At 44.0% G+C, this 21689-nt stretch overlaps 1 protein-coding gene across 2 annotated transcripts in view; it reads right to left on the bottom strand.

Annotated features, from left to right (window-relative positions):
- The window catches only part of LOC144762785 (putative ATP-dependent RNA helicase DDX43), a 989943-nt gene that overhangs the window by 756462 nt on the left and 211792 nt on the right, over positions 1-21689 (bottom strand). For both annotated transcript variants that reach the window (XM_078648055.1, XM_078648054.1), the window contains exons 6-7: positions 15468-15624; positions 15266-15384 (exon numbers count right to left, since the gene is read on the bottom strand). In XM_078648055.1, the coding sequence (XP_078504181.1) occupies positions 15266-15384; positions 15468-15624 (276 nt within the window). The remainder of the gene's footprint in view (positions 1-15265; positions 15385-15467; positions 15625-21689) is intronic.

The following is a 21689-nucleotide window of genomic DNA, read 5'->3' as shown; positions in this document are numbered from 1 at the left end:
TTATCACTTACTTCAAAGCTGGAGGGGCAGGCTGGCCAGGTACCTTCTCTCGGAGCACAACTTAGAGGACATGACTGGAGCTTCAGCCGATCCGCAGCAGTTTTCTCGCTCTTTAAACATGGTTGTATTTGCAAGCACTTTCTCACGCTCTAATATATTGACAGCTCCGCACACAAAGCCCATTTTGGGACGCTGTCAATAATAACACAAGTAGCGACCGTAAGTCGCCTTCCATCACACCTTAAAGTAACTACTTGTATCATTTGTGTGAGCAAGCCTGTTGCCTCACAGGAGGGGGTGGGGGCTGGCTTGGGGGAGAGGGAGAGGTTGGGGAGGGTGAGAGGGAGAGGTTGGGGAGGGTGAGAGGGAGAGGTTGGGGAGGGTGAGAGGGCCAGGTTGGGGAGGGTGAGAGGGACAGGTTGGGGAGGGTGAGAGGGACAGGTTGGGGAGGGTGAGAGGGACAGGTTGGGGAGGGTGAGAGGGACAGGTTGGGGAGAGTGAGAGGGACAGGTTGGGGAGAGTGAGAGGGACAGGTTAGGGAGGGTGAGAGGGACAGGTTAGGGAGGGTGAGAGGGACAGGTTAGGGAGGGTGAGAGGAACAGGTTAAGGAGGGCTTGCGCTTACTTGAGGGAAAAAAACACAGGCCATTACGTTGCCAGAAAGGAATGCAAACACTGCCATGACTGTTCCAGCTCCGTACTGTTACATTATTACATTACATAGTCCAAAATAGATTCTCCCTTAGTGGAGCCATGTGTATAATTAGCCGGGGTATCTGAAGGCATTCTGCCATTTATAATAATTCCCTCCACAGAACTAAGTTCCCCAAGTAAAGTCTTGCCTCTTTTATTAGTTTTTATTTTAGAAGGCAGGAGGGCTTGGGGTATATTATATACTTCTTCCTTTACTTTGTTTCTAAACACGTCTAAAGAAGTATTAGACACTTTACAGTTTAAGTCCCCCACCAATAATAAGTATGGGGGGTGATCCACCTCTATTAGTTGTTTTACATAGGAAAACATACGTTTTAAAACTATCGTAAAATTATCTTCTGGGGGAATATAAGCGTTTAATATTATAAGCGAGGACCGTTGAGCAATGGAGTCCAAATTGGAAATGGTTATGGCTTGGAATAGGTTACTCTCGTCTATGTAATGTGAGAAATGCCATTGCAATGCATTTGATAGTAAACAGGCAATTCCACCTTTAGCATGGCCTTTTTTTGATGGAGTGGCAGGGGCCTCTAGGACGAAGTAATCATTCCCTCCATATAAAAGAGTTTTACACCATGTTTCCTGAATACATACCACATCTGCATTCAAGGAAAGAAGAAAATCAAATTTCTCAGGGCCATTAGACAAACCAGCGGCATTCCAAGAGACAATTTTTAAACCGGTGTTAAAGATGCGAAACTGGTTGTTGGATTCCCGAAGAGGAATTTGAAAGAACTCCGGGTAACCAGTTCCACATCGAAATGTCTTCCTTTAGAGGATTATCAGTGTTACCAGGTACTGAGAGTACCTGGGAAACCATTCGTTTACCTCTGGAGAGCCAAATCTTTAGGTCATTATTACCCAATGAAAAATCATCCTGTCCAGAGGTCAACTTTGTGTTTCGTTCAATAGAGGATGAGCACAAATTGTTATTAACAATGGGTAGCACGTCAATTCCTCTACATTGAAAGGCTTCGGCTTGCTGAAGAACTAAATTAGCAATTATTTTCGAGTAAAACTTTACCCTTGTTCTTTGCCCATTTATAGATCTTATTGGGAGAACTAAATCAATATCGTTTGTTAAAATCAACTTTAAGCTATCTATTTCTTTAAAACAATTAAGTAGCCAGGATCTATTCATTTTTAGATCAAAATCAAATAATGGGAGAAAATCCAGTGACAGAGTATCCACGTATAAAATAGGGCTTTTTGTAATCTGGGGTATTACATTCCTAACTACCTCCTTCTGAGGCCGAAAGATAGGGGCAGCTGGATTAAATACTCTTGTTGCTGACAACGAGTGTATATTATCATCGGTACTTATAGACTGATGATGAGCAGGAACATTTACCAGTGGGCATGGAACCTCCATCTTCATACTTGCTTCAACCGGGGTGTTCCCGCATTCATCCTTTATAATACCTTCAACTTCCACCTTATCAGGGATGTCTGTAGGTGGGGTATACCCTCTTTCTATGCGAGCAGGTGTTTCCGATATTATGTGTTTTTGAAAGATAATTTGTCTGGGTCTTTTCTTTTTATATTTGCGTATCAGTTTCCTATTTTTCCCTCTTGATTTTGCTTTAGCAGCTCGAGGAGTCCCGAAGGGACCTTCAGGCTCCTTTTTATCATGTACAAAAATAGGAAAAAGATCATGAGCCCCCATGTGAGGCTCTTCAATCACATTTTCTTCCTGTGCAACCAGTATTGGTTCTGTTCTCTGAAGCAAGAGGGATGAGGAAGATCGATCAGGGGACTTATGAATATCTGCCTCTATAGTACATCCCAAAGGAACATTTCCCCTCACCTCAGTATTTTTATCAGCATTTTTTTGTACAGGAAGAACAGGGTTAGCAGAAGTAATCAAAGGATTAATCACATTTTCAACAGTTTTCACATTTTGTGCCAATATTGCCTGCAATATCTCGGTAACAGAAGACAAAATACAATCAGAGTTTACAGCAAATTTACCCATTAAAAGTAATATGGAAGACAGAATTTGCTCAAGGGCAATGAGTGACTCAGAGATTGGTTTATCATTTTTTGGATAGCTGGATGATGTAAAAGCACAAATCCCCGATAGATTAAGTTGCGGAGATTGCACACCACTCTGTGTAGACAGATTATCACTGGATTTAATAGAGGGGGTGCTGCTATATAATAGCAGACCAGAGGGTGTTTCTCCACAGGGGGTTTTGTTAGCCGCTATATGGGATAAAGATGTCTTATCTACATATCGACCACAGAGTTCTAAGTCAATGCTAGTAGCTATTGAAACATCACCCTTAGCTTCATCCAAGGTATCATTTCCCTTAAGATCATTATGGCCGAAAGTTTGAGATGATATTATCAAAGGATCAGCGTCAGCCACATATACTGGGCATGAAGGGAGGTTTACCTCACTTGGTTGACTCAAGGATCCTTTTATTTCTACCCTAGGCTCCAACAAACAAACTCCCTCCACATTAGGACAAAGATCCAGTTTAAAAGATTTATCAATATCACTTATCCTAGAAATTTCTAAGGATTTATTCAAGCTTTTCTCCCAAATTTGAACCAGTTGCATCTGGCCCTTCATGAGATCATTAGTAGCTTGTTTTTTCCTCAAATGAATAGGACCGGGTAGTGTACCAGGTTTCTCCATTACAACTTTCCCAGAGCGTAGTTTCTTTGCCTCCATGAAGCTATAAGAGGAAAAGTATCAGGTCCTACAACAGAATTCCCAAACTTAAAACTGAAGCGAAGTTTAAAATAATAAGTAGTCACAGGAGATGAGGACGTGAGACGAACTTGCAGAAAAGAACTATGTGTCAATAATCCTATCGGCGTATTTACATACCCTTAAAATATATAGTACGGCACGCAACAAACTAAGAGAAAACAAATTCTAAATACCATGGCCCGACCCGGCCTACCTCGGCCACTGAGGGCCACAGAGGGCCCGCCCTTTGCCCGGGCTTAGCCCGGCGACGCCCGCGCGCGTTCCGCGATGCGCGTACCTCAGGCGCTAATGAAGGCAGGTGGGGGGGGCGTGTCAGGTACAGTTCCTGTTACCAGAGGCTTCTGGTCAGTGAAGTCTCTTTGCGCCCAGCGGTCTGTAGGCAGTTCCAGGCGAGTGTTTCCCGCGAAGCGGGAAACGCGAGCAGTAGTGTCAACAAGCGCTGCCAAAATGCGCTGACAGATGAAAGGCCCTGGGGCGGCTTCGGCGCTTTTTCTTCAAGGGTCGCTCTGCTGCTTCTAGAGCCCACTTCGTTCAACGCGACCAACAGCCAACAGGAAAAGGTTCTCCACAGCTCAGCGCACCTCAGGCGCTAATGAAGGCAGGTGAGGGGGGCGTGTCAGGTACAGTTCCTGTTACCAGAGGCTTCTGGTCAGTGAAGTCTCTTTGCGCCCAGCGGTCTGTAGGCAGTTCCAGGCGAGTGTTTCCCGCGAAGCGGGAAACGCGAGCAGTAGTGTCAACAAGCGCTGCCAAAATGCGCTGACAGATGAAAGGCGCTGGGGCGGCTTCGGCGCTTTTTCTTCAAGGGTCGCTCTGCTGCTTCTAGAGCCCACTTCGTTCAACGCGACCAACAGCCAACAGGAAAAGGTTCTCCACAGCTCAGCGCACCTCAGGCGCTAATGAAGGCAGGTGAGGGGGGCGTGTCAGGTACAGTTCCTGTTACCAGAGGCTTCTGGTCAGTGAAGTCTCTTTGCGCCCAGCGGTCTGTAGGCAGTTCCAGGCGAGTGTTTCCCGCGAAGCGGGAAACGCGAGCAGTAGTGTCAACAAGCGCTGCCAAAATGCACTGACAGATGAAAGGCGCTGAGTACTGTAGTGTGGAGCTGAAGTGAGAAATAGGGTGCAATCAGAGGGGATGAGTGGCCATCGGGTGCTGTGAAGGAGCGTTGGACGACCAAAAGAAACCATTAGTGAAATCAACATGGGGTGGGAATCAACACACACATTGGAGAGACCAACACGGACATACACCACTAACAGGCCAGCACTTCTGAATGGCACAGATAACAATCAGTGACAGTTGGTGGGTGTTCCTAAAGCCCACATACGAAATTACAACAGAGCTTGCAGAGGCTAGACCTAATACATACTGACACTAGCAAAAAGTGGGGGTAACCATGAAAGCAGATCTTACTTTCCCACAATACCTTACTTCAAATATTTTCCCTTTGCAATATCAAAACGGAAAAAAAAAAAAAAAAAATGATGGGTTCTATGACTTTACCACGCAAGTTTTTACAACGCAGATTTTTAAACCCAAACCACTATCACGCATTTAAATTCACTCACATCTGACACACTTTTACAATGCAATCCACTACCACACACACTTTTACCATGCATACAGTTACATAAAAATCCAGTCAGAGTCTAACACTGCCAACTACTGTTGAAAAAGTATACAATAACTCTTAAAACAATATTGTAAAGGAAATATCTATATTTAAAAAAAATTACATTTATGCCGATTACAGGTTTACTTTTAATATATATATAAGATTGAGGGATCAATAGAGTTGGTGACCGCCGGACCCTCGGATGAAAGCGGGAAGACTGAGGTATTCTATCTCCATTGGGCGACACGCCTCGCATTTGGCAGCCCCTACCTGTATCCATTCCTGAGAGAAAACGGCTTGGCAGTATTGAGGGGGCCCAGGGGCACGCTCGTGGACTTTGGGGAGCTGTGCTGAAGTTGTTTCCACTCACCTGAATGTCTGCACAGACCTACAGTCTCTGATCTGCTCGCCCACGCCACGGTATTGCTGACACAGTGCATGCTGGGAGAGGTAGTTCTCTGGACTGCAATTGAATTGCCCAGGTGTGTCCATTACATCAGGGGGAGGAGTATGTTGCTGCAGACGATTATTTAAAACAGGAACGAGTAACAGTTGGAACGGACTACAGTGATGGGTACTGAAGGAGGCAAGGAAGCGGAAATGCATTTACCGCCACTGCCAGCAATCCAATAACGCCTGCTGTTCCCTTGAAACCCCCTCTGGCCTCTTATTTCTTCACAGAAATCATTATATATATATATATATATATATATATATATATATTTATATTTATATATATATATCTACGATCTCAGCTTTCTCTCACCAGAGCCCAGTGACGTATTCCATCGGCGCAGAAGAAGAGAGGAAGACCCAAGTGCAGGTGCGCAGTAATTTTATTCAGTTGTTTGGAAGGCCCACCTCGACATAACGTTTCGGCCTACCCAGAGGCCTTGGTCACATGATGCAAAAGTGGAGGAAGGCAGAATTTAAAGTGCAAGTGCGTGATTGGTTTGAACAGTGATTGGTTGTCACTTAGTCACATGCTCTTACTCCAGATTGAAATTCATGGAAAAAAGACTGTAGAATCTTTTCAATCAAAGGCTAATCCCTGTTGTATAATACACGATGTGCAAAAAGCAGCAAAAGATTATGTACATAGTATGTGTCATGAATTCAGACCTTATATATATATATATATATCTCATTCGTATAGCGCTTACTATCCCTGACCAGGCGTCAAACCGCTTTTTCGGCGAGTAGCACGCTACTCCGGGACCCACAGAGGATTAGTGTTGAATTAGTATAGTGAAACATGCAAGTACATTTGAAGTGATGGATAGGTTAGTCAGTTTTTTGGGATTTGGAATGATAGCAGAAGGATAGAGGAGGAAAAAAGATTTGCATTTACATAGCGCATGTTACCCCTGATGGGGTGTTGAAGCACGTTACTCAGGACGCCCATAAAGGATTAGTGGTGAATTATTATAGTGAAATAGGAAAGTAATTTCAGTGGTGGATATTACTCAGTTGTTTGGAATGAGAAGGATAGCGGAGGGATAAAAGGGGAAGAAAGGTTTGCCTTCATATAGCACTTGTTACCCCTGATGGGTGTTGAAGGGCTTTTCGGGCCAATAACACAAATCTATGACATAATATCGACAGACAGAATATCTACCTACAAAAATATCGATACAAAAATATCGAAGTCAAAAATATCGGAGTTATATCTTCATAAAGGTAAGTACAAAAATATCGAAAATGTAATATCGTAGTACAAAAATATCGAAAGCAAAAAATATCGTTTTTTTAAATGTATTAATAATACTGTAAAAATTGTTTAGAAATACATATAATTGTACAAATATTAAATAAAAACATTAAAACATATTAAAAAAATTATAACTAATACATATACATTTAAAATAAATTAAAAACTACATATAAATTAATATATATACATACTCCACATATTGCAACAGTAGGAAAATCGTTGGATAGCGTAGGGGTAAAATTTACTATTCCCACTCCAGAGGGTGCAACAGTAGGGAAAGCGTTGGATAGCGTAGGGGTTTAAATTACTATTCCCACTCCAGAGGGTGCAACAGTAGGGAAAGCGTTGGATAGCGTAGGGGTAAAAATTACTATTCCCACTCCAGAGGGTGCAACAGTAGGGAAAGCGTTGGATAGCGTAGGGGTTTAAATTACTATTCCCACTCCAGAGGGTGCAACAGTAGGGAAAGCGTTGGATAGCGTAGGGGTAAAAATTACTATTCCCACTCCAGAGAGTGCAACAGTAGGGAAAGCGTTGGATAGCGTAGGGGTAAAAATTACTATTCCCACTCCAAAGGGTGCGACATTAGGGAGAGCGTTGGATAGCGTAGGGGTACAATTTACTATTCCCACTCCAGAGAGTGCAACAGTAGGGAAAGCGTTGGATAGCGTAGGTGTTAAAATTACTATTCCCACTCCAGAGGGTGCAACAGTAGGGAAAGCGTTGGATAGCGTAGGGGTAAAAATTACTATTCCCACTCCAGAGGGTGCAACAGTAGGGAAAGCGTTGGATAGCGTAGAGGTTTAATTTACTATTCCCACTCCAGAGGGTGCAACAGTAGGGAAAGCGGTGGATAGCGTAAAGGTAAAAATTACTATTCCCACTCCAGAGGGTGCAACAGTAGGGAAAGCGTTGGATAGCGTAGGGGTAAAAATTACTATTCCCACTCCAAAGGGTGCAACAGTAGGGAAAGCGTTGGATAGCGTAGGGGTAAAAATTACTATTCCCACTCCAAAGGGTGCAACAGTAGGGAAAGCGTTGGATAGCGTAGGGGTAAAATTTACTATTCCCACTCCAGAGAGTGCAACAGTAGGGAAAGCGTTGGATAGCGTAGGGGTTAAAATTACTATTCCCACTCAAGAGGGTGCAACAGTAGGGAAAGCGTTGGATAGCATGGGGGTAAAAATTACTTCCCACACTACTCCCCCTTTAACACACAACACACTACACATACAAAAAAACTAAATTAATATAAATTTCTAATAATCAATTAATAATTAATATTACTAAATTGATGTAATTATAAATGAACTAATTAACACATATTAATTACTAATTAATAACTATAAATACCAACAAATAAATACAATCTCTTTAATTAATTAAATGTAATTATATCACACCCTATCCCCCTATAAACACACAACCCACTACACATAAATAAATCACATAATTTAATCACTTAATTATTAATTACCAATTAATTATTAATTAACAATAACAAAAACATTAAATATATTAGCACATTAACTCTAATTAATTTAATTAAATAATTAATATTATTTAATTACCAATTAATTAATTAACATTATTTATATATATATATTAAAACATTAACTCGAATTAATGTAGTTAACTAATTAATATAAATTAATTACCAATTAATTAATTAAAAATATTTACAAAAATATAATAATTAATTAATTATTATTAAATTACTTCCCACCCTATTCCCCTATAAACCCACAACCCGCTCTGATACTAAAACGCAAAATGTAAACAAATTTACTAATTTTCAAACATACATTACAAAACATATTTAACAAACATATAAACAAAATAATAAAATACATAACACTAAACAGAATTTAGATATTAGTAAATTTCGATATTAGTAACATACATACCTTAAAAAAAGCGATATTCTGTCTGTCGATATTTTGGACATCGATATTCTATACCATCGAAATTAAAACATCGATATTATTGTATATCGATATTTTAATTTCGATATTTTGTCTCACTACCCAATAACACGCCACTCCGGAGCCCATAAAGGATTAGTGTTGAAAATGAGTATAGTAAAATATGAAGTAATTGGATATGTTATTCAGTTATTTGGGTAGAGAAGGGTAGGTGGCAGGATAGAAAAGGGAAAGAGATTTGTATTAATATAGCGCTTGCTACCCCTGATGGGGTTTTGAAGCGCAAGTAGCAGGCTACTCTCGAACCCATAAGGATTAGTGCTGAATTAGTATGGTGAAACATGAAAGTACTTTTAGTGGTGGATATGTTAGTCAGTTATTTGGATTGAGAAGGGTTAGAGAGGGGTAGAAAAGGGAAAAGGTTTGTATTTATATAGCGCTTGTAACCCTGTCTTGGTGTTGAGATGCTTTATTGGCGAGTAGCACGCTACTCTGGAACCCATAAAGGATTAGTGGTGAATTAGTATAGTTGAATATGGAATTTGAGAAGTGAACATGTAAGTCTGTTAATTTTGATTGAAAAGGATAGTGGAGGGAAAAAAAAAAGAGTGAAGGATTTTTTTTGTTGGTCTTAGCAGTAGGAGGTGGCTTTTGGAAGAGTAAAAAGGAGTTTTGGAGGGGAGGAGTCAGAGGAAAGAGTTTAGAAAGGTTTGTTCTAGGGGATCGGTATAGTAAAAGGTGTCAGATAATGTAAGGAGGGGTAGAGTAGGAGAGAGTCTAGAAAGGGTTATTTTAGGGATCATAGTAGTGGTATGGGGTTTGGGATAAATGAGAGATTGGATTTAGAGGATATATGGATAGATGTATAGGATGAGAGATAGGGTAGTGCATTGGAAAGAGTAGTAAAGAAGTTTGAGATGAGTGAGAAGGTTGGGCTAGAAGATATATTGAGAGAAGTATAGGCTGGGAAATAGGGTAGTGCACTGGAAATGCTAAATTAGAAGAAAGTGATAAATATATAGATCCATAAGTACATTGAAAGTATATAGATACATAAAAGAGGTAAGTATATGTAGATTAAAGATATTGTTAGAGGCAGAGGATGAGAAATAGGGTAGTGCATTGGATATGCTTTTTCCAGGAGAAACGTAACAGACACACAGATCCAAGTACATGGAAAGTACATAGATGCACAATGGAAGTAAGTACATGTAGACCAAAGATGATTTTTATTCATTTATTATTCATATTTTTTTTTCTCTCAACAATATCATTATTCTACATGTTTATACAAAGCAATAAACAAAGATAGGTACATATATGTAGTGAAAACAAATGCTTATATACAGAGGGATCTGCTGTACATTTCTGTTTGCGTATGGTGCTTATGTGGGGAAGAGCCAATTCTTGATTAGTTTTCTGAAGATAAGGTGGTTGTCAGTGGATCTTATGTTGGGGGGTAAAGAGTTCCATAGTTTGGCTGCTTTAACAGAGAAGGCTGTGCCACCCATGGTTTTATTCTTGTATCTTGGGATTTTGAGGCGAGATGCTCCTTTAGAGCCGAGGTTCCTCTGTTGAATGTGTTTGGTGATTTTATTCCTGATGAAGAGCGGTCCCATTCCATGTATTGCTTTGTGGGTGATACAAAGCAGCTTGAACGTGGATCTTCTGGCAACCGGTAACCAATGCAGGGCTTTCAAGGCAGGGGAGATGTGGTCTCGAGGTTTGATATGCAGTCAAATGCTCTACCACTGAGCTATATTCCCATGATATGCAAGAGTAGTCTGGCTGCCGAGTTCTAAATCCGTTGTAGTATTTTCATGGTTGTTAAAGGTGATCCGTGGTAGAAGCTATTGGCGTAATCGAGTTTGGACAGAACAAGGGAGATGGTAGCTTGGACCTTGTGTGGAAATCACAAATGAGGGAAAATTTGTCGCAGCGTTTTTATAGTAATAAAGCTTGATCTTGCTAGTTGGTCCACTTGGGCATTCATAGACAGCTTGGAGTCCATGGTCATTCCGAGGTTTCTTACTTCCTTTGATACCTTAGGCGGTGATCCCAATTCATTAGGCCATGCGGCAAGCGGGTTGTAATGTTTCCAATTGCCACACGTATTTTCGTTTTCGAAGCATTCAATTTGAGATGGCTCCAAGTCATCCACTGATCCATGGCTCTGAGACAGCTGAAAATTGGTGATTTTCCAATGTCTTTGGGGCATTCCAGTTGAAGGAGTATTTGCCGGTCATCAGCATAGTTATAGCACTTGAGGTGAAAAGGTGGAATTTATTTATCAGTACTGGTAATGACTTCATGTAGATGTTGAAAAGCATGGGCGAGATGATAGAACCTGGAGGGACCCCTGCTTTTGTGGAGTACGGTTTGGACGAGAAAGGTGGGGTTTGGATGACATTTATTCTGTTTCGAAGGTAGGACGCGATCCAGTCTAGAGCAGTTCCCTCTATGCCTGCTTCATAGAGTCTTTGTTTCAGAGTGTCATGGTCAACTGTGTCAAAGGCAGCTGAGAGGCCCAAGAGGAGTAGCGCAGCAACCCGGTTGCGGTCAACTGTATTCTTCAGGTCATCCCAGATGGGAAGGAGGGCAGATTCAGTACCTCTTCCCGGACGGAATCCTGTTTGGAAGTCTGAAAGTATGTCATTCTCTTCAATGAATTATGAGATCTGAGCGAACTCTGCTCTTTCTATCAGTTTTCCCAGGAAAGGTCCATTTGTAATTGGTCTGTAGTGGTCAGGGTTTAGCGGGTCCAAGTTTGTTTTCTTCAGTAAAGGGCATATGTGTGATTTTTTTAGTTCTTCTGGAAATATTCCTGTAGTAAAGGAATCGTTGATGATTCTTCTTACTGGAGTGGCAGCAGAGGTTGTTAAAAAAATTGTCTTGAAAGTTTGTGGTGGACAGGGGTCAGAAGGGCTGCCGGCAGGCCTGCTTGCTATGACCAGGTCCATAAATTCATCATATGAGATGTGTTGGAAGGAACTGAGGTGCTGTGGCAGTCTGAGACCGTCGCACCAGCTGTCCAATCACCATACTACAAGCACGGCGGTTGGACCTCCATGCGACCATCGCAACTGCCTGGAATCAACGATCCCTAGCGGTGGCTTAGCGGTTTTGAGGCCACAATATGCTTGATGGTGCCACTGCAGCACCGCCAACCATATTCTGAGTTTCCTCACCACCAGCAGTCTCATGACTGTTCTCAAACCATGAAAATGCTGGTGAGGAGGAAACTTAGGGGGCCCTACAGGGCCCCTACTTCCCTTAGGGCCAACGGATGCATGCGTGGAGGCACATGGTGTACTCAGTTGTATGACGATCCATCGGGAACACTGCCATCGCGCGACTTCACATCGCGGCAATTTCACCGCAAGAGTATTCACACCGGCCGTTTTTTCACCGCATGTCGTTGCGACGCCAATGCGGGCCTGTAATTGGATCGCGTGTCACATCGGCGTCCATACATCGCGCGACATGACAACGCGATGTTTGAGGCCACACTTTTAAAAATCATCTCAGCCAATGGGTTGCTGAGGGTTGGGGGGTATATATGGTCCTGCTCACAGTGACTGTGTCGTGACCCTGTGCCTGTGTAAGTGTCCACTGTTGCCCTTGTATTTCGTGGCGTTCTGCCCTCTGTTTTCATCGTTTTTTGTGCTGCTGTGCCCTCTGTTGCCCTCGTATTTCGTGTCCTTCTGCCATCTGTTCCCCTCGTTTTTCGTGCTCTTGTGCCCTCTGTTGCCCTTGTATTTCGTTGCCTTCTCCCTCATTGTAGCGTGCCCTTCTGACCTCTGTTTTCCTAGTTTTCCTAGTTTTCCGTGCTCTTGTGCCCTCTGTTGCAAGTTCTGCAAGAGGAAACTCATCACACAGGACGAATGTGATGGCCTAGTGTAAAGGATCCAGAGCACCAAAATTAGGCTTCTCAAAATGAAAGGGACATTTAAACAACTTCACGCGCACCATACTGTGTACTGTGCCATCTTTAAGCTCAACCGAGAACGCACAAGTGCCTGTTGCTATCCACAGTAAACAACATGGTAGACCGCAGCATTAGACTGCAGCCACAGGCACGCAACTATAAGGAAACTCCAGATGTATGTGGATGATACTCCGGTCCGGTAGAATGGAAGCGTGCATTTCATGGAGTAGGGTTAAATAGGCAGTAAATAGCCCAGGGCCCCATTTATACAGCCTCTGATAAGCCAATACGTAGCACTTCCTACCAATCACACAAAGATGCTTGGGTATATAGCAATGCCGAAGCTCACCCGTACGTCCCCGTAGGTGCCCTACATCAGAGTCAAACAAGATATGTGAGGGGTCAGCTCTGTTTTCCTCGTTTTTTGTGCTGTTGTGCCCTCTGTTGCCCTCGTATTTCGTGTCCTTCTGCCATCTGTTCCCCTCGTTTTTCGTGCTCTTGTGCCCTCTGTTGCCCTTGTATTTCGTTGCCTTCTCCCTCGTTGTAGCGTGCCCTTCTGCCCTTTGTTTTCCTAGTTTTCCGTGCTCTTGTGCCCTCTGTTGCAAGTGCTGCAAGAGGACACTCATCACACAGGATGAATGTGATGGCCTAGTGTAAAGGAACCAGAGCACCAAAATTAGGCTTCTCAAAATGAAAGGGACATTTAAACCACTTCCCAATATTTCTGACCTTTAGTTGCCTCTTCAAGTCCCCATCATCTCGTCCAGAGTCATCGGGGCAGATTTATGAAGGCCTTGCGCCGCCGGTGCGTCATTTTTAACATGGGAAAAAGTGACGCACCGGCGGCGCAAGGCCTTCATAAATCTGCCCCATCATATTTAACTTCACGCGCACCATACTGTGTACTATGCCATCTTTAAGCTCAACCGAGAACGCACAAGTGCCTGTTGCTATCCACAGTAAACAACATGGTCAACCCCCCACCAAAAAAAGCTCACGAGATAATAAAAATAAATGGGAAACAGGCATGCATCCATCTATACACCCATCCATGCATACACCCATGCATCCATCCATCCATCCATCCATCCATCCGCCATGCATTCATCCACCCATCCATGCATCCATCCATACACCCATACACATATGATTTGGCACCTGTTTCTTACATATTTAGATCTGCGAGGCTGAGTAATTTCTTGTCGACACATCTCATGTCGACACTTCTCATTAATATTAATTAATATTCACCTGTCTCTTATAAATACTTACATCTGCGCCATTATAACATATCTTGTAATATCACTGTAACTACATACAAAGCAAATATAGCGCAGAACTTGTAAGTGTGGCGACTTGATAGGAAGCTCGAACCTTGGCTAACAGCACTTAAGTCGGCAGAGCTAGCAGTCAGACCATACGTCCTGCTTTCATGAAATCATCGTTTCTGAAATATTGGCACGTGCTTCTTGGCACCTGTTTCTTCTTAAATCTTGCACACCTATAATGAAATCATCGTCGTCCTTCTGCCCATCCATTCACCACCCATCGTTTCAGTGTATATATGTTATCCCGTTTCACCCCTCCATGTTAGGCCGTTTCCGTGTATATCTGTTATTTGTATGAAAAGCCCACTTTCTTCTTTCTTTCACTGTATACATGTTATTTTTATGAAAAGCCCACTTTCTTCTTTCTTTCATGGTTATCCCGTTTCACCCATCCATGTTAGGCCGTTTCCTTGTCTACATGTTATTTTTATGAAAAGCCCACTTTCTTCTTTCTTTCATTTTCCGTGCGTTGTAATGACATTTTAACATCGCATGCCTTGTAATTGCATGCGATGTTAATGCCATCGCGCTGTTGTTGCATGCGCACTAAAAGGCTGCGATGTGAACGAGCATGCGATGTAAACATCTCCTATGAGCCTTGGAAAGGCAGCGTTGTGGGCCTGCCGCCGCAGGACTGCCCGCCCTGATTACAATTTGTAATCCGGTGGGCGGTCGGCTTTGGTGGTGTGGGAGCGGGGCAATGGCGTGGCGCTCTGCTCCCACACCACCAAAGTCGTAATCAGGCCCTTAGTTTCACCCGGAAAACTTTAGTTTCACTCACTAGTTATTAAATATGTGTGATCTGTGGTTTTGCTTTTTATTTATAAGTAAAGTTTACACCCCTTTAAAATATCTGCAAATACATCATGAGATTAGAATGTTAACAAAACAAAGAAGGACATATTTCTAACACATTGTTGGACATTTTAACTTTAAAATGGATGCAGCATCTACTTTTCAATGTTCCCTTGCCCTCGGTTTCTGGAGCTGTTGCTTTCAGAATAAAGGCTATTCTGGGTCCTGATTATCACTGTTATATAAGCTAGTAAGAGTTTTTCAACACCATAAGCAACTGCCTTAATGACTTGGTGAGCTAAATATTTTAGCATAAAAAGCATACATAGCATGAAGCAACGACAACAATAATATACAGGAGATCAACTTATTTGCAATTCTCAAATTAAGACATACTTCATGCAATGAAGGAATTGGATTTCTACTGGAGCCATTACAAAGAGAAATCATGCCTTCAAGTCTCACAAAGGATCAGTCAGTGACACAAAAATACATAAACAGTAAAGATAAAGACCAAGTTTAATTCTTACATTGGTTGAGAGTCCAAATGAATGAAACCAGGCAATAAGTAAGCCAAGGTTTTCCCTGTGCCCGTTTGTGCAATACCAATAAGATCAATTCCTTGAAGTATGATTGGCCAGGCCTGCGACTAAAAACATGAATATGTTGATTTTAACTGAACATGAAAAAAATAGAGTTTAATAACAAACACGGGTAAGTTGTTGCGTATACCTGAATTGGAGTGGGAGTCTGAAAGCCCACTTTCTTGATTGTAGCAATAATTTGAGGGTATTGTTGAAATGCTTCTTCAAAGGTTCGAACTGGATTGGGTATCGGTCTCTTTTCACCTTCATGTAGGTCATTGCAGATTATATTGTTGTTTTCCTTTCTGTACATAAAAAAACAGTAACCTTTTACTATAACAATAGAAGTCATGTGAGATTCCAGCTTGGGAACTTAAAGGAGATTTAATAGTGATCCCTCTCCCCCAATCCCAGCACATATTTTGTGGAATATCAGGACATGGAGAAAATACAGCATGCAAATGTTGACCAGGTGTTGAACCTCTGGAAATTGAGCCTACTACTATTATTAGTGTGAAAAACATGTCAGGTCTTGTTGCTGTCAACATAGGAGAAAGGAAGTACATATCTACCTGAAGGATGAGGTAGACTTAACATGATCCAGAAAATAACTTGAATAAGTACCAGATGACCAAAGAATCGGCAAGAAGAATGTCTTCACGAACAGAGGTTGGCCAAGTACCACACAACCCGGATGGCCACAATAACAGTCATATCTGGATTGTGGAGCAGCAACGTTGCTGGTCTACGACAAGCTGAGGAGACCATCATCCTCAATCCATCCCAGACGTGTAGTGTACCACTATTGCCTTCTCTCCAGTCCCAGAAGGAACAAGAGGCAGTCCACTTTCAAATCCTTGCCCTGTTGAATGGAGAGGTTGTCCGTATTTGAGAACACTTAATCCATCCTTCTAGCTCAAACATTAGCTGCAGAAATAGCGATATATAAATTAGGAGTCAAGACCCTCACTTCAAGTCCATTTCCCAGTAGGAACTCATGAAGCCACTTGGTCCAGAGGATGTCCCAGAATTCTTGGTTGCCCCAGCCACCACTAAATTGTGACTGATTACTAGACAACATAGAGTGCTGCACCTCTTTATTACATCTGCTTCAGTGGACAAGATGTAAAATAGCTGGGTTTTAGGGTTCTGGATTGCAATTACTTCAACTGTCTGCTAACTGGACAACAGAGACAGGACCTGAATTTGGGCATACTATTAAAGACACCAGCCATTTAATTGGATGGGTTCCTCGTTGAAAGGGTGGTGATTTATGACCCTTCAGATATTTTTGGTTAACCCCACATTTTGCCTGGTGGCAGTGTGTTTTGCACTTAGTTTGCTGGGTTCCTGCTAATCAGGACTTTAACATCTGTGCTCTCTCCCCTAAATTAGTGTTGGTAAGTACTTTGGTACCTCCACAATTGGCTACTAGTTTACCCTTATAAGTCCCTAGTATATGATACTGAGGTACCCAGGTCATTGGTACACCAGGGGTATCCCATGGGCTGCAGCAAGTATTGTGCCACCCATGGGAGTCCACTCAAACTGTTGACTAAAGACCTGCCATTGCATCCTGTGTTAGTTGGTGCTTGCACCTCTCACAACAGATCTAAAAGTTTCCTTATATCGGAGGTCACTTCACTTAAAACCTACAAGTCACTGTTATGGCAGGGTCGTCAGTCCTGAAGGCAGGGTGCTTGGTTACAAGTGTGAGGGTACCCCTGCATGAGAAGGACACCCATACAAACCCCAGAGTTGATTGACCAACCTTTATAAGTGCAGTCAGCCATTTTAAGACATATGGTGGCCATCAGTCATTACCATATGTCTAACTATATCATGGCTGCACCGAACCTGGTCCTGTTTGGTATCAAACATGTTGGAATCATACCCCAAACCCAACACCGATTTCAGTGCTGCAAGTTTGATCCGATGGACTGGGGGGCTGCTTAGGGGACCCTTCTGTTCTCCCAGCAACAGCCTTTCAGGGTCTCTCAGCAAGCTAGTGCTGCTGCCAAACACAGACACAATACTGCCCTCCTGCTGCTGAGCTCAAGCATGAGAGGATAGAACAATAGGTTTCGTATCACAGGGAGGTGTGACCACCCAGATAGGACTTTGTGTATTGGGCTGGGGTGGGGGCACTTGTCAGTGCTGCAAGACTGCTTTAAGGGCACATTTCATGCCCTTGCATACTCTGGTTTGAGCCAGTTCATGAACCCTTGGTTCCCACTCTGGTGCAAAACTGGACAAAGGTCAGGGGAGTATCCTCCCCTCTATCCAGCCCTTCCTCTGGGAAGGACCCCTAAGCCAACAATTTCCCTAGGGTACTTCGGGCTTCCCCGTGGGTTGGTCCTTAGATCAGTCATGGTTCCAGTCTCAACCCTGAAACTACGTCACACTTCAATCGTCTGGGCACTTGGACTTCGTTGGACTTCGACTGGAACAGAGACTGCACCTAGGAGGACTAGGTTCTCGCTGTTCTTCAAGTCTTCTGAGTTTTCTGTGTCTGGGCTTCATTCAAGTTCGTCAAAAGACCTGTGGGTATCAAGGACACCCAAAGAAATTTCCCTTGGAGGAGTGAAAGAGTCACTACCCGGCATCTGCAGGCACTGCAACAATGCTGACCGGTCTGCTGCTCCTCACATCCCATGGACATCCAGAGGCCTGACCTGCCTTCTCTGCAATTTCCCACGTGGGGGCTGCTGTCACCGAACCCCAGTGCACAGACTTGCCGTTGCCAATGTTTGTTGGCTCTGCACTCCAGGGGTCTTCGGGCTACAAGAAGCCTCAGCTCCCAGCACCTAATTTCCTGAAGAAGCGAGACCTCCCTGCATCGTGGGCCTCAGACTTTGCTGAGCTGCTTGAGGTCCTCTTGGAACTCCTGTGCCTCTGGCCTGTGGGTCCTCTCGAGCGTCTTCCCTTGCTTCAGTGGGCTCCTCTACTTGCTCTGGGCCTGCTCTGACTCTCCTGCACTTGGCGAGTCCCTTGGACCTTGCTGGTACCAACAATTGCTCCTTTTAGTTCTACACCCCAGTTGCGATTACCAAGGTTGTTGATGCTTCTGCTAGACACCAACCACCTAGACAGACATCCAACGTAGGGCAGCTCTTGCATGGCACCTGGTCATCCTCAGTGTCACCTGGTCCTCACAGCTGCAGCAACAAGGTCACTGTCATTTCTTCTGAACCCATCGACATTGGTGGGCTTTGTGCTTCCGTGCCTCCTGGTCACCTCCCAGTGGCATAGACTCTGTCCCCTGTTCACTTCAAGAATCCACCCTTGGATTCCACAAGACTCCTTCACAGTCTTCTCCCGAGGCATCTTCTTCAAAGTCTCCCATTGTCCTTTATGTCAATGTCACAGTCAACTCACGAATTGCGAATTATATGCTACACTACTTCCACCCAATTCCCAACCAAAAGATATCTGGAGCCCGCTCAGGAAATATTTACAGAATTTGGACCCTTGCACCCCAACGCAAACTCCTGATGGCATAGTTCCGACAGGCGTGGGTTGAACAGACTGAATAGGTGTTTGTATTATTTTCACAGCATCAGGTCAATTGGAGGGTGTGCAACTGTCCATGATAGTACCATGTGAGTAAAACTGTTCAGCAGAAACAACTTAAGATAACATTGACTGTATATGTCAGAATAATGATAAAGTAAAAAAAAAAGGTCAACATCAACTCTCATGAGTTTTCCGTCATCGGTTTTCATTGGTCTTTTGTGCCTCCTGGTCACTCCTGACTGGCATAGACTCTGTCCCCTCTACTTGTAGGTACTCCTCTCCAAGAATCCACTCTTGGAGTAGTCCACCGGACTCCTTCACCTTCTTCGCCAGAGACATGTTCACTGTAGTCCTCCATGGTCGTCTATAGCTGTTTCTGACGTCACTTCACCCCTATGCACCTGGCTTCCCCGGTGCAGCTCAGCTGGTTCCTGGGGCCTCCACGGATGGGATGGCTCTCCAACCATCTGCCTTCCAAAGGATTTCCTCTAGTCTCTGCAACTGAGACTTCTCCTTAGACTTCCAATGGGCACACAGCCTCTGTGGGGTTCCTGGGCACTTACCATGGGTGGTTCTTTGTGTCCACCTCCATCCCAGCCATGTCGAAGCTGGAGGCAACGACGGATCGAGCGGGCCTCTTTGACTAGAGCTGGTTGCCAGGTGAGGTGAGGTCTAGTCCTCGTGCTACATTGATGTTGTATACATCAAGTACACAAGGAGGATCAGAATACGGATTACACATGGTAAAACAGTGTCCAACTAATATGTATAAAACTTTATAAAATTGCAGTGACAGAAAGCTAGGGAGAGTTGTCCCGGAAAGCTGAAACATGTCGACCAGATAAGCAGTGAATAATGATAACTGCTTCTTCATTTTCCTCTCACTATTTTCAAGTAGGAATCCAACTTAGAAATGAGAACTAAGAGGAACACTATCACTCCATGTCTCCATTGTATATCCTATTTTAATACACTTACTTTTTTGTTGTTGCACCGCATTGACTAGAAAAGGAAATCCTTTCCTTTACACTCTTTTTTCTCTTGTAAGAAATCCAACAGGAGGATACAACTCATCCAAACCGTTCCTCTCCTGGAAGGAGAAAGGACGAGTAAGAGTTGTTTGGAACCCCAGATGATGACACTGGGCACTTTATGTGTAATGATGGGATACCAAATATCCTAAAGTGGATTTCTTTTTCCTTAAGTCACTCTTGATAATGACTCTATATCACATCTTGATCTAGTCTATTTACGCTTTTCTTTATGCACTCAAGAATTTATTAGACCACAGATTATTTATTTGTTGATGGTTCTTTGTGTCCCCAGCTCCTCAGAGTCCAAGACCCGTTCTCCTATGCAGTTCACATTCCATTTCCTTAATATACGGTTTGGTCTACCCCTGGAGACTAGTCTATATTTCTGCTACTCCCCTGATTATTTCAAAGTATTCTTGTGTATTGTGTTGATATATCCAGATTGGAGATAAACCAATGTGTTATTGATTGTGTTGCGCAATAAATTGACATATTTTTATATAAGCACTGTGAGGTTCTTTTTCATTTAACTTACACTCCTGATTAAAGGTAGTAAAACAAGCTGCTTTACACTCCAAGATAAGCCCGAAGGCTGCTCTCCACCGCTACCACGGAGAGATTTCTATGGTTATCAAAGATCACTAAAATCACCATAAAGGTTGTCTGTGTTAGCGTAAGGAGCATCACTTAAAAAGTGTGCACCATATAAGCCAGCCTCCTGCACATTGCGCTTTATTTTTTCACATATCCTTGGCAAAAAGCGGATGCTTAATGCAGGATTTTTATCCCAATCCGAGCAAGCAAGGATGCAGCTCTCCAGACTCCCGCTGGGATTGTCACACAGCAGTGAGGGTCCGCTTCCACGGGAATACTGGTAGAGTCACCACTGTAGCGGTACATCTATTACTGAAAGGGCGTTGCTTGAACGCATGGCGAGGTAGACGTGAGTTAGTGCGGCTCCTGCCCCCGTAAACTGGAATCCTTCATGAATCCTCGCGAAATAGCTTAGATCCCCGAGCAAGTGGAGTTCGGAGCCCCCCCTGGTCCTGTGCCTCGGGGCTGTTTGGACGGCGGATTTCTGGAGGCCCTTTAAAGATTGTTTCTTTACCGGGCGACGGCGGCGGCCGCGTTGAGACCAAGATGGCGGCGCTGCTGAGACGGGCCTAACTGCCTTTTGCTGACCTGGTGTACTGCCCGGGGCGGCCTTTACGCGACCGCGGGGACTTGGAGGCCTTGGGTGGGCTCATATTCCAGGGCTCCACCTGGTGCGGTTGTTGCCCGCCACGTTGGACTCCTTGACCCAGGCCACATCCTTCCTTTTCCCCCCTCGAAGGGGACCCACCTCGGAGGACGTCAGGGGCCTTGCACCTGGAGGACGACGCTATCGGGCCCGGGCGCACTGCTGCAGGCCGTGAGACTGGGGAAGGGCAGACTCGAACAATTTGGTGGCGGGATGAGACGGATACGCCAGTAGTGAACCCCTGCAGGTGAACGAGCTGGCGAGGGGCTGCGCCATGAACTACTGAGCTTACCTGTACTACTGAGCTAACCTGTACTACCGGACACCACCCTCAGAGACTGCTGCAGAGACCCCTGCTGGTCGTCAACCCTGGTGGAGGCCCTGATTTGCCGGGGGGCCTGAGGTGGAGACCCTTATGCGCTGACTCCCCAAGCGCTATTGGACTGCTTGAGAGGTGCAAGTGGTGAGCGGCCTAAGTATAGACCTCCAGGGCTTGGCTGGGCCTGCTGCGGAGCCAGGTGTCAGGAGTAGCTGAGTTGCAAAAGTACAGAAGGCCTCGAGGGCGACTTCTGGTGGGCCG

The sequence above is a fragment of the Lissotriton helveticus genome, chromosome 6 (genome assembly GCF_964261635.1).
Source record: "Lissotriton helveticus chromosome 6, aLisHel1.1, whole genome shotgun sequence".
Lineage (NCBI taxonomy): Eukaryota > Metazoa > Chordata > Amphibia > Caudata > Salamandridae > Lissotriton > Lissotriton helveticus.
This window is presented reverse-complemented; position numbering and strand designations above follow the sequence as displayed.